The sequence below is a fragment of the Alligator mississippiensis genome, chromosome 3, assembly GCF_030867095.1.
Source record: "Alligator mississippiensis isolate rAllMis1 chromosome 3, rAllMis1, whole genome shotgun sequence".
In the NCBI taxonomy this organism is placed as follows: Eukaryota; Metazoa; Chordata; order Crocodylia; family Alligatoridae; genus Alligator; species Alligator mississippiensis.
The window spans coordinates 238,436,153-238,448,387 of NC_081826.1; the positions used below are offsets into that span (position 1 = coordinate 238,436,153).

Sequence of the window (12,235 nt, forward strand, 5' to 3'; positions counted from 1 at the left end):
GGTGCCTTCTGTGTTCAGTAGGTAGTAACAGTTTACTGAAACTGCAGCCTAGAATTAAACCTTAGAATCAGAAAAACATGAGAAATTATAAAGCATGGGAGTGGTACCTGTAGCTCTCCTGGCAGGTGGAGACTTTGATTGCTGTAGGCTCCTTCCATAGATAACCATGTGTCAAAATAGCAAGTTGAAAAGATGGCCTTGTGACCAAGGCAAGAAACACAGTACCTGGGTCTTCCTCTGAGCTGTTCCATACTTTCTTAGCTGTACACCTTCATATGTAACATAGGAGTAATATTTGTCAGGGAATTTGTGAACATGTTGTAAACCTATTACTGCTTATACTTTGAGCCAAGCCTCATCACTGATATTAGAGATGATAAAGAAATGACACATGAGCACTGCTCTCCCCAGTCATGGAGGTGAGATGCAGTAATATTTAGCTGCATATTGCACAGTCCCTTTCATCAGCATCAGAAACCAGTTGCTCCATATACAGTTTTGAAAACTTCCATAGGAGTTCCTGGAAGTTTTTATGATAGTATTTGTTGTCAGTATGAAATTCTTTGGTATATGGAATATGTGGATGCAGAAAAATTAACTATACTTAATATCAGACTAAAGAATACATGGAACTATGCTAAAAAGTTATACTTTTTCATTGTTACTGAAATTGTATAAAAAATTGTATTTTTACAACCTGTTTTTGGGAACCTCTCTTGAAACCCAATTTGAAAGGTAGACAGGGGGAAAAAAAAACCCTTTGCCTTCAGCAAGTCAGGATCAGGTTTCAAATCTGGAATTCCTTTCTGCTCATCTAGTGCAATTAATTACCAGCCACTGCTGCCTCTTAATCATGAACTGTTTACTTGGTAGGTGAAAGAATTCTTCAGTTCTCTGGATGAAAAAAGTTCACATCTCCGTTGTATCCAACAAGCAATAGAAATAATTGAAGAAAATATACGATGGATGGATATAAACTTTGAGCAAATCAAACTATGGCTACAAAACAACAAAATATAAATGACTGATTTTGGCTCCCAGTTGTTGAAAACAACACTGACATAATGTGAATATCTGAAAAAACAAAGAGCTCAGTTTTTTTTTTAATTTGTCACTTGAGACAGAGATAACCTAAGCCTAATACTTTATTTACTCAAATAGAAGATGACCCCTTTGTTATAATTTTCCAGGTATAGAATCTAATTATTGAATGTTTGCCTTTAATTTGTCCCCCTTCCAGCAGGAAAAATAAATATAGGGGGATCACTCCCTTGCCCTTTGCTGCCCCCCAGCTTTCTTCTGCAGCTCCTTCCCCACTTCCTTATTGTCAGACCCTGATCTCCCTGAGCACATAGAAGTGGGAGGTAAATTTGAAAACACTGGCCTTGAAATAAGCATGCCTATAGTAATGTGCATATAGACAAATTATTATGGGTATGCATAGGCTTAGTTCATCCAGAATTCATGCAATTTACCTTACCTGACTTGAAATGGAGCTGGCACTGAGGGGGACTGCACAGTAATGGGCACTACCATATATCTTATTCAGGTGGGCTAAAAAAAATTGTGAGAGGTTCCTAACATGTTTGTCCAATGTGAGCAATGTGTTTTATAGCCATGCTCAGTACTGGCTTCATTTAATCAACTTCATAGTTGGTTTCCATTACTGAACACATGCTGCTTTTGGCAATAGTTCATTATATACATTGTCTATATATTAAAGTGTTTTTTGTATGCAAATGTGAGATGAAGAGCTTTTTTCCCCTATGCTGACTCGGGGAAAACAACCTTGTCCTGTATTTTGAGTAAATATGGTATTATTTTGGCTGGGTTGTGAGGGATGGGGAAGAGGGAGGTGTTTTGTTGTATTTTGGTCTTTTGTTATTAGATTCCAGTCGGGCCTGGATTGGACCCCCAATCTATGTTTTTAATGCAATAACAAGTCTGTCCAACATCAGAGCCCAGGGGCTGCATGCTACACAAGAAGTCACATGTCCTTGGCTGCACAGTATGCAAGTTGCACTGGCTCCCCAGCATCTCACTATGTGCAGCCCATCCCTGCCACCCAAGCAGCATGAGTCCCCTGCTGCCACCACCATGCTTGGGTTTCTTTTCCCTTCCCCTCACTGGCTTGTAAGAAGCATGACCCCCTCTGCCATGCTGGTGATCATTCTTCCACTGCTGCTGCATGAGCCCCCTGCTGCTACCACCACATGGGCAGTCTCCTTACCTTGCTGCCATGTGATACCCCTTCTGCCACTACTGTGCAGGCTATTCCCCCTTCCCTCCAGCTGCTGCTGCATGAGAAGCACTAGACCCCTTCTCAAACCCTCCCATTGGCTGTGATGTGGGCAGCAAGCTCAGGAGACCTCTTGCCATGCCATCCTGTCCCAGAGACCCCAGCTGCTGCCACCACACCCGGAGCCATAGGAGCTTCGATGGCCAGGTGGGATTCTGGGGGCTACATGTTAACCCTATATGGGTCAGACGTGACCTGCAGGCTGCCAGCTGGATAGCTCTGCAGTAGCACATCCCCACCCAAACCTTTACAGAAAGGGAACCTGCTGACCATATGTACCCTTTACATAACTATCAAACCATATGTATTAGATGGTCTGGAATTTAACAATGAATTTGCTCGTTCTGATTACAACTTTCAGAGAGTATTTCAGGGCAAACAGATTATTGGAACTTATCGCATGGAAACTTCTAACTCACCTCATGTTCTCCTTCACTCAATGTACGATGAATCTCAGTCCCAATTCTCTTATGATTGAGTGCACTCAGTCTTAAGATAATTTTTTTTTCATAATGCACCTCATTTTGGTATTTAATTCTATGGAGCTTGATGGGGAGTTAGAGAGTTAGGGTATAAGTGGAACACCTCGAAAGTAAAATGTGTTCCACTGCAGTTATGCATTCATTTTTCCTTCCCTATTTTCCTCTTTTTATCATCATATTAACACTTGACCTTCAGAGCAAGCTTTCCTGTACCATCATACTAGACTTAAGTAAAATACCTACTCCCTAGTATATTAAAATCTTTGTAATATTTTGTGGCTAACAAATTGGAGAAAATGTTTTGAATGTGAAAGGAGGCACGGATTTTTTTGAGTGATATCTTTTGCTGGACTAGCAGCATAGCTGGGATAGACTTAGACAAGCTTCTGGGTACCACAGTTGAAAAGTATCAAATACTATTTTAAGTCACTAACATCAGTGATTTCTTTTTTTTGTTGTAATTGGTAGCTTTTCACTAATAAGTGTGCTTTTTAATTTTTGCCTGGTTGCAGAATTGCAACTTAAAAACAATGTTTGCAGAAGATTTACAAATCTAAAATGTGAATAAACTTATTTTGATTTTTTAATGTAATTGGAGTATTTTTTTTCTATTAAAAACATTTAAAAAAAGGAAGATAAGGACGAACATTGGGTTGGGGCTAGAGAAAAATATTAATTCATAGTGGATTTTATTCCAGGCTCTTTCACAGTAAGTTGTGTGGAAAATTAGTAGAGTCACTTGAAAGGGACATGAATTTGATCTGATAGCATCTACAGTAATATTACTAATTTTTCTTCTCTCCTGTTGTGTGGATCTTTTGCATATCAGGGGAAATGGTGAAGCTCTTCATATGTAAACCACTGTTATATGCACAAACTGAAATAGAAACAAAAACTTCAGACAGATGTCTGATTTTTAACATAATGATAAAAGTCTATACATCTGTGCCTTAGTCCCCTATCTGTAAAATAGAAATAATAATAATACCTACCTCACTGAGAAGTTGAGGCTTTTATCATTAATGATTGAAAGGAGTTTTAAGCTCTTCCAACACAGATTTGAAGCTTTTTTTTAGAATGTTTGAAAAAAATAGTCCTCTTTTTTTTATCAATTATTGAATCTTTCATTTACTGTAAGAAATGTTCTCCTCATTGGTTATTTACAGGAATGGGAGTTGTGAATGTACTCTGTATCTATTTTTAATCTTACTGCTGTACATAATTATATAAAAGAGTAACAAGAAATGTATTTGTTATGATTTGGAAACAAATTATTTGACTCTTGGGTGTAATTTTCAGTATTTTTAAATGTGTATGTAAATGTGTGGAACTTCTAAAACACCAGGCTCTTAAACTGAAAGAGTTGTCATAGGTAAACATTATGGTACAAAGTAAAAAATTTATCAGAAAAATAAATGTGTTGTTTACACCATGCGTGTTGGACTAGTTACTCTGTGTAATTGTCAGATGGGAATGAATGTGGTTCAAAAAACTGCGAGACTTGTGGTCTAGTGCTTACCTCCAAACACACATGTTCTGTAGAACAAGTGAAAAAAACAATTTCACTTGTGTTTTTTAATTTGTTTCTGTTTTCCATTTTACCAATTTTTTTCAAAATTTGAAATCCAAAATTTTCAATATCTTACATTTTTCTTCACTGTATTGCAGTGATATCAATAATGTAGCAGTTTTGTTTTTCGCCCTACTTTTGTCCCATTTACTAACATTTAAAAAAGTCTCCAACCTGGAAAGTTACCAAGTGGTAGAAAGGAAAAAAAAAAAAAATATTAAATTCTAGATCTCAGAAGAGTGAAAGTTTCTCTGGACACTAGTAGATATTGTCCACAGAAACTTAGTATAGTTCAGCTTTTCCAATAGTCCAAGATAAATGAAATATGTTTTTAATGTCATGTGTGTAGATATGCTGTTTGCTAACTAGAACTAGCATGGCCTGTTTCACAGACTCTGAATTTTACCGTCTGTCAGCATACTGGGAAGGAAGCTAACAAACAAAACAAGCAAGAGTGTGATGGCATAATCTTTGTATATTCAGTCTTGAGACAGACTTTCCCTAACTACTCGGGTATTAGGATGATTTTACAAGCTTACAAATAACATGAAGCTTCAGTCTCCTAAGCAGGGTATTTTAAATTTGTTAATCCTTTGTGCATATTATGTTAAGGGACAGTACAATCTCCCTTGGTTTCTTAAGCTCATGAATGCTATTTTGCATCTTCAATTATTAAGGGTGCACCGATAGACGTTTTCGGGGCCAATACCAATAGCTGATCTTTAAGGACATATATCGGCCAAAACCGATCTGATTTCCAATACGCAGCTCTTCAGGTGAGGGAGGAAATGGGGGTGGGGCAGGGAGGGGCATGGGACAGAGCCGCAAGTGACTTTGAAAGATAATTCGAAAAGAGAACTAATATCAAAACCTAGTTTTGTTCAAACCATCTGAATTGCTCATTTATAGTCATACTTACTTCCCAGGCTAAATTATCTACTAATTTAACTTCTTTCGGAGAAAAAAAAATCAGTTGGATCAATTAAAAGAATAATAATTAGGTTTTGGGGTTTTTTTTAAGTAAATATACATTATTATGCTCATACATATTACATGCATTTTATATGGAATGTATACATTTTCACTTCTAATCTTGTACTGTAGGTAGTGATACTGAGCTACCACAAACCTCAGGTATTTCCCATACAGTATGATGCAGTGCTTTGTGAAAGTAGATTTCTTGAAGGCTGAGTGATTGAAGCAGTTCCCAAACTGCAGGGAGAGGAAGGATTACAATAGCTAGCTGCACTATCCCCAACTCCAGTTTGCAGATTATCTTTTTTCCTGTGGTCTAAGAAGGGTTGCCACCATTTGTTCATCTTTTAGTGTAAGAAGTAGCCTTTATACAGAACAATTTTCCCTGGTGCTGGTGAGGAACCTCTTGTACTGCTCCCAACAAGGAGTGGCAAAAGGACTTCTTATGCAGAGCCCCTGAAGAAAGAGGGGGGATGAGGAGTGGGGAATAGGTACCAATTCCTGCTCTGTTTATATGGCTGAAAATAACAGCTTAATTCTTCCTCATGGACGTTTTCCAGTCTTCTGCACCAGATAACACATATGGTTTCTCCAGGCTATAAGCATAATTTTACTGAAGAATCAGGTACCTAGTAATATTAGGACAATATTTTTCAAACAAAATATCAATATAATAGGTTTTATGAATGGCAAAAGGAAAGAGAAAAGAATATTGACAGGGTCGTCTTTTCCTAAACTATAACAGGTTTCTACACTTGCATTATTCAACCCAACCCAATAACTTAACATGGGACACTACGCTTAAAATGAGAAAATGAAAATGTTATACTGTATAGTTTATATTGCCCTATGTGGTAAAGACTTACCATTACCACTCAATTTCAGGACCCAAGCTGTGTTTTTAACTTAGGGTTCTGTTTGTAGTTAAGACTTGCCCTCCACTCAAAAAACAGGGCAGACAGTATACGTGGTATCTTTTGAAGCCATAGATGGGTGGAAGTACAACACAATTTAGGAGCCAACACAGTAGTCTATGCCAAATTCTCAACTTTTCATTGACTCCTTTCTCCAGATTATGCTAATTTTACAGATGAATGAGCTGTAGCGCAGACCAAATCTACATTAGGGTTTGGCAAAACTTTTTTTTCTCCATTACTACCACTAGAGAGGCTTCTTCAAGTAAATATATTTGAAATAAGGACCAAGTCACACATTTGCTTACAACAGTTGCACATCACTGAAATGCAATGACCTATTAAAGTTAGAACATGTTAGGACATAACCCTTCCATGAAAGGGAGCAACTTTGCAATGTCAGAAAGGCACGAAACATTGGCAGCCCATGTGTAGCACTCAGCAGATCAGGGAGGCAACAGGGAACACTGCAACAGGAAGAACAGGGAGCAGAAAGTAGAGCAGCAGATTGGGCAGGGGAAGAAGATGAATGGCACTTGGGACAGATGCAGGGCTTACATTGTAGCATGCCTGCCAAAAAGTTTGACCCCGCACTGTTCAAGCATATGTTGCTATGAGGCTAATCCTGCTTGGTAGTGAGAATTTCTCTTGTTTATAGGGGAACACTATGAGTATTTTAAACATGTATTTTCCATCCAGCAACAGAGATAACGCTTCAGTCCAATTTTTTTTTTCTTTTTACAGCAATGAAAACACACTCATCTAGCAGTAGTAAACTGGCAGTTCTTAGATTTTGTGAAATTGGAAAATTATATCAAGTATTCTCGTTTAGGGCAAAATTAGAACGAAGTGTTAAATTATAATTATAATCTAAGGGGGAGGGAGGGGCAAAATGAAATGACAACACTCTTGCTAAAGAATCTTAGGCACAAATTGCAATAAAACTTGTTACTCCTAGCATGCTTGCTGATGATGGGTCAGTACAGAATGGTGGGGTGGCACCATGCTAGTTGAACACTAAATACACTGAGATTATGAAATAGAAAAGCCCCTCTAACACATTTTCATTATTTTGATCAAGACTGACTAGAAAGAAAAAGACTTGTGGAATTAAAACCCTTTCCACCTCAAAGGCTATATATATAGATTCACTAGTGTTGAAACATTGTACATTCAAGGAGCTTTGCCATTAGGAAACTAATAGCTATTGGAAAAAAATATCATTTGCACAGTTTCGTAAGAAAATTTCAGTACAGCAGTTAATGTAATTTTTAATACCCCTTCTTTTTACAATTGATATGTATTACTATACAAAGAGTAACACTAGTTGATTTTATTCTTATATATTATCACACAATGGCAACAAATATTATTACAACACCCTCTTCACTCAAGTAGATTTACATAAGATTCTCATTTAAATGTCCTTAAAACCTGTAGTTTTTTTTAGTGCTTAGGTACAAAAAAAATAGGATGTGGGTTTTGTGGAAATTGAATAATCTGAGGGATCAAACCTCACATTAAAATTGGCATAATCTGATCTTTCTGTCTGGGACTAAAGTGTTTTAGTTCAACTGTTAATTGTTCATTTTAAAAATAGATGATTGCTTCTGAAGCTTTCTAGTGTTTTTATTAACGTGTATGGACTTGTGGCTAAAGAAGGGGTCTCCTTTTTAAGAGGTCTGCTTCTATTCTTGGCTGCACCTCAGGAATGTTGCGACTTGCCAAATATAAATGGCTTGCCATGTAAATCGTAGTCAAGTGAATTAAAGCCAAAACTGTAAAACAAAACTTGTTTTAAGTTGTGTCAAATACGAGACTTCCTTTGGAGCCTCCTGCTGAATTCTATGGGTGTTAAATAACATTTAACATCTTTTTTTCTTTATGCGGTTTCAATGGTTTGGGTCTTTCAAGCAGCCAAAAGGGAAACTGAGCAGGAAAACAATGCAACTAAATGTGCATAAAATCCTGTCAGATTCACAGAAGTTTAGGGCTGGAAGGGACCTCATGAAGTCATCGGGTCCAGCCCCCTGCACTGGGCAGGAAAGACTGCTGGGGTCAAATAACCCCGGCATGGTCTTCAATCTAAAACTGAACACACATTTTCCTTTCTACTTGTTTTCGGGTGGGGGGGGGGAGGGGAGGGGTGTATCTATCTATCTATCTATCTATCTATCTATCTATCTATCTATCTATCTATCGCATTGTATGTGTATGGGTAAAAAAAAATTAAGGCAAAAGTGTAATGTCTAAATTGATAGCGTCCCTTTTGCCAGCCTGTGCCTCAGATTACCAGCTGAAACTCCTATTGTTTTTTTTCATTAACACCTATAATCTGCTTGTAATGAAATGCAAGTACAAAGCATTAATAGGAAGTCAAAGAGAAATACTGGTGTCCTACTGGTCATTGGGGGGGGGGGGGGGGGTCAGCAGGAAATAGGGGATACTCTGTTTACCAGGACGCCCCTCAGGGTTACTAGAAACAAAGGCCATAAATTGAAGAAGAGTAGATTTAGATTGGACATCAGAAAGAAATTCTTTACGCTGAGGGTTGCCAAAATATGGAAAGGGCTTCCAAAGGAGGTAGTGCTTTCCCCTACCTTGGAGGTGTTCAAAAGGAGATTAGACAAGCACCTGGCTGGGGTTACTTGACCCCAGCACTCTTTCCTTCCCAGAGCAGGGGGTCAGACTCGATTTAATAGGTCCCTTCCAACCCTAAAAATCTATGAAATACTTCCTTAACCATCAGAAATGATCCCCCTTCTGCTCCTCCCCTAAAACCAACTTGCTCTTCTATGTTTTGCCATTTATTGATAAAATTTTCGACAAGTCCTCTGTGCACTAGTTGAAGAGTAAACAGAATCATAGAACATTAGGGTTGGAAGGCACCTCAGGAAGTCTAGTCCAGCCCCTGACTCAAAGTAGGACCATCCCCAACTATATCATCCCAGCCAAGGCGTTGTCTTCATGGGTCTTAAAAACCTCCAAGGATGGAGATTCCACAACCTCTCCATGTAGCCAGTTCTAGTGCTTTATTATCCTCCTTGTGAGAGAGTTTTTCCTAATATCTAACCTAAACTTTCCATGCTGCAACTTGAGACCATTGCTCCTTGTTCTGTCATCTACCACCACTGAGAACAGTCTAGCTCCATCCTCTTTGGAACCACTCTTCAGATAGCTGAAGGCTGCTATTAAACCCCCTCTCAGTCTTCTATTTTTCAGACTAAATAAGCCCAGTTCCTTCAGCCTCTCCACAGAAATTATGTGCCCCAACCTCCTAACCACTGCCATTGCCCCCCTGCTCGACTCTCTCCAGTTTGCCCACATCCTTTCTGTAGTGGGAGCCCCAAAACTGAAGTACTTCAGATGTGGCCTCAACAGTGATGAATAGAGATACTCAAGAATTGCACTAGTGATTGTACCAGGATATGTTTGATATTCAGCTTTGATAGAAAAGCTTGCCGAAGGCCTTCTACTGCTTATATTCACAGTATTGAAAAACATATCCCACTGGTCAATATCAGACTCTTTAATGGTTTAGAGAACTACTGGTAAATCTTACGTTATCAAACCAAGAATAGTGGAAGATGAGGGGAGGGAATAGCTCTGAAATGACTCATTCAGGTGTATTACAACTAGGCAGTAAAACAGGGATAACAAAGGTTTTCAACATCCTACCATCACAACTTAAAAGAACTGTGTTGTCATCCTGAGGCTCTGGCCAACACAGGGATATTTAAAATCTGTTTTCTAAAGTTACATGCTGTTGAGCAGTCAAGCTCTTCCAACAGCACATGAGAAAGGAATCTACAGTAAAGATCTGTGCAGACTGCACTCTAGAACTGGCCTGCTATCTCTCAAGAGATTCTGAACTGTACTTTGTAAACCAACTCCCAAGGATTTATACACCACAACTTACCTTCAGGGAGAAAGCCTAAACCAACTAACCATCAACTGAGCATTCATGAAAACTTTGTAGGCTCCCTCTCAAAAAAACCCATATTTTACTTAATACTCAGATACCAGAATGATCAACAGTGTTTGAAAACCTAGACAGAAAAATGGATTGTCCATTACCTAAGAATGTCATAGACTCATAGATTCATAGACATTAGGGGCTGGAAGGGACCTTGTGAGATCACTGAATATAGCACCCCCCTGCCATAGGCAGGAAGTCAGCTGGGATCAAGTGATCCCAGCAAGAAAAATATCCAGACTTTTTTGAAAGAGTCCAGCATAGGTGCTTACACCACCTCTGGGGGTAGTCTTTTCCAGACCCTGGACACATGCACCATAAAGAACTTTTTTCTTATGTCTAGTCTAAATCAGCCTTCCTGGAGTTTATGGCCATTAGACCTTGTTATCCCTTGGGGAGCTCTGGTGAACAGCTGTTCTCCCACGTCCTGATGCACCCCTCATATAATTGTAGGTTGCTACTAAGTCACCCCTGAGCCTTCTCTTTTCTAGACTGAAGAGTCCCAAATCCCTCAGCCTCTCCTTGTACAGCCTGACCTCCAGGCCTTGGATCATACGAGTGGCTCTCCTCTGGACTCTCCACATCCCTTTTCCACATCCCTCCTGAAGTGGGGGGCCGCAGTGGACGTGGTACTCCAGCTGCAGCCTCACCGAGGCCAAGTAAAGCGGGAGGATGACGTCCCTGGTTTTGTTTGAGATGCATCAGTAGAGTTTGGTTAGTTTTGTCAGCCACACATCACATTGATGACTCATATTCATCTTGTGGTTAATCAGGACCCCCTCTTTCAGTCATGGTACTAGTGAGTGTAGCACTGCCGAGCTTGTAAGTGTGTTGAGGGTTCTTCCTACAGAGGTGAAGCACCTTACACTTCTCAACATTGAAGGCCATCTGGTTTTGGTCAGCTCACCTTGAGAGCATGTCCAAGTTGGCCTGTATCCCCAGCCTGTCCTGCAGGGTGACTGCCCTCCCCCATAATTTGGTGTCATCTGCAAACTTTGCCAGTTTGCATCTGACTCCCAACTCCAGATTGTTAATGAAGATGTTAAAGAGTACTGGCCCAAATACCGAGCCCTGAGGGACTCCACTGCTCACCCTGAGCTGTGTTGATTTGGTCCCATCAACTAGTACTCTTTGGATCCTACCCTGTAGCCAGTTACCTAGCCATCAGATCGTAAAATGATCAAGGCCACAGTTCCCCAGCTTAGCCATGAGGACATTATGGGGAATTAGGTCAAAGGCTTTCTTGAAATCCAGATATATGACATCCACATCATCTCCCTTGTCCAGAGCTCGTGTCAAGGCATTTTTGCTAATCATTTTGGAAAAATGTTTTCATAGTCAGATTTTCAGCAATTTCAAACAAGATGTTATTTTAGTTTCGGCAAATATTTGTGCTCGTGGTGGCCAACCTGTGGCATGCATGCTACAAGTGGCACAGGAAGCCTCTGTGTGTGACACTCAGCAGATTAGGGAGAGCACAGGAAGCATGGTGGCAAACAGGGCCAGAAACAGAGAGCAATTTAGCAGATCAAGCAGGGAGCAAAGGGGAAGAAGCAGAAAACAGAGCAGAAAAATCAGGCAGGGAATGTAGGGCAGGGAGAAGGTGGCAGAACAGCAGAGAAAGGGGACTAGGGTACTACCTGGGGAGCAAACAGGGCTAATTTGTGGCATGCCTGCCAAAAAGGTGGGCTCCTCCATTTTTGTAATCTAAACCAATGGAGTTCAGGGACTCGAAAGATGGCTCTAATCAACTACGTTCTGTAACCACTTAAAAGCAGCTTGAAAAAAAATTGTAACTATATCTAAATTAATTTGAATACACTGGGTGTTCAAGACACCAAATAATAAATATTTTACTGATTTTATACATAGCATTCCACCTGCTTTTACATATTACAGAGTTATATTGCAGAGGTTTGCTCTTGAATGATTTCTAATGCACACACTTCTGTTGTCTTTAGAGGGTCATTCAAATAATATGTAGTTATAAGTACGAAAAAGATAGGACATGCACAGTAA

General features: G+C 39.6%; 1 protein-coding gene across 3 annotated transcripts in view; it reads left to right on the forward strand.

The window, feature by feature from the left end:
- ERAP1 (endoplasmic reticulum aminopeptidase 1) overlaps positions 1-4,215 on the forward strand; it is a 30,213-nt gene extending 25,998 nt beyond the window's left edge. For all 3 annotated transcript variants that reach the window (XM_059724997.1, XM_006261601.4, XM_019483808.2), the window contains exon 19: positions 874-4,215. In XM_059724997.1, coding sequence (XP_059580980.1) covers positions 874-1,020 — 147 coding nt within the window. In that variant the 3' untranslated portion in view covers positions 1,021-4,215. The remainder of the gene's footprint in view (positions 1-873) is intronic.
- Positions 4,216-12,235: the final 8,020 nt, after the last annotated feature.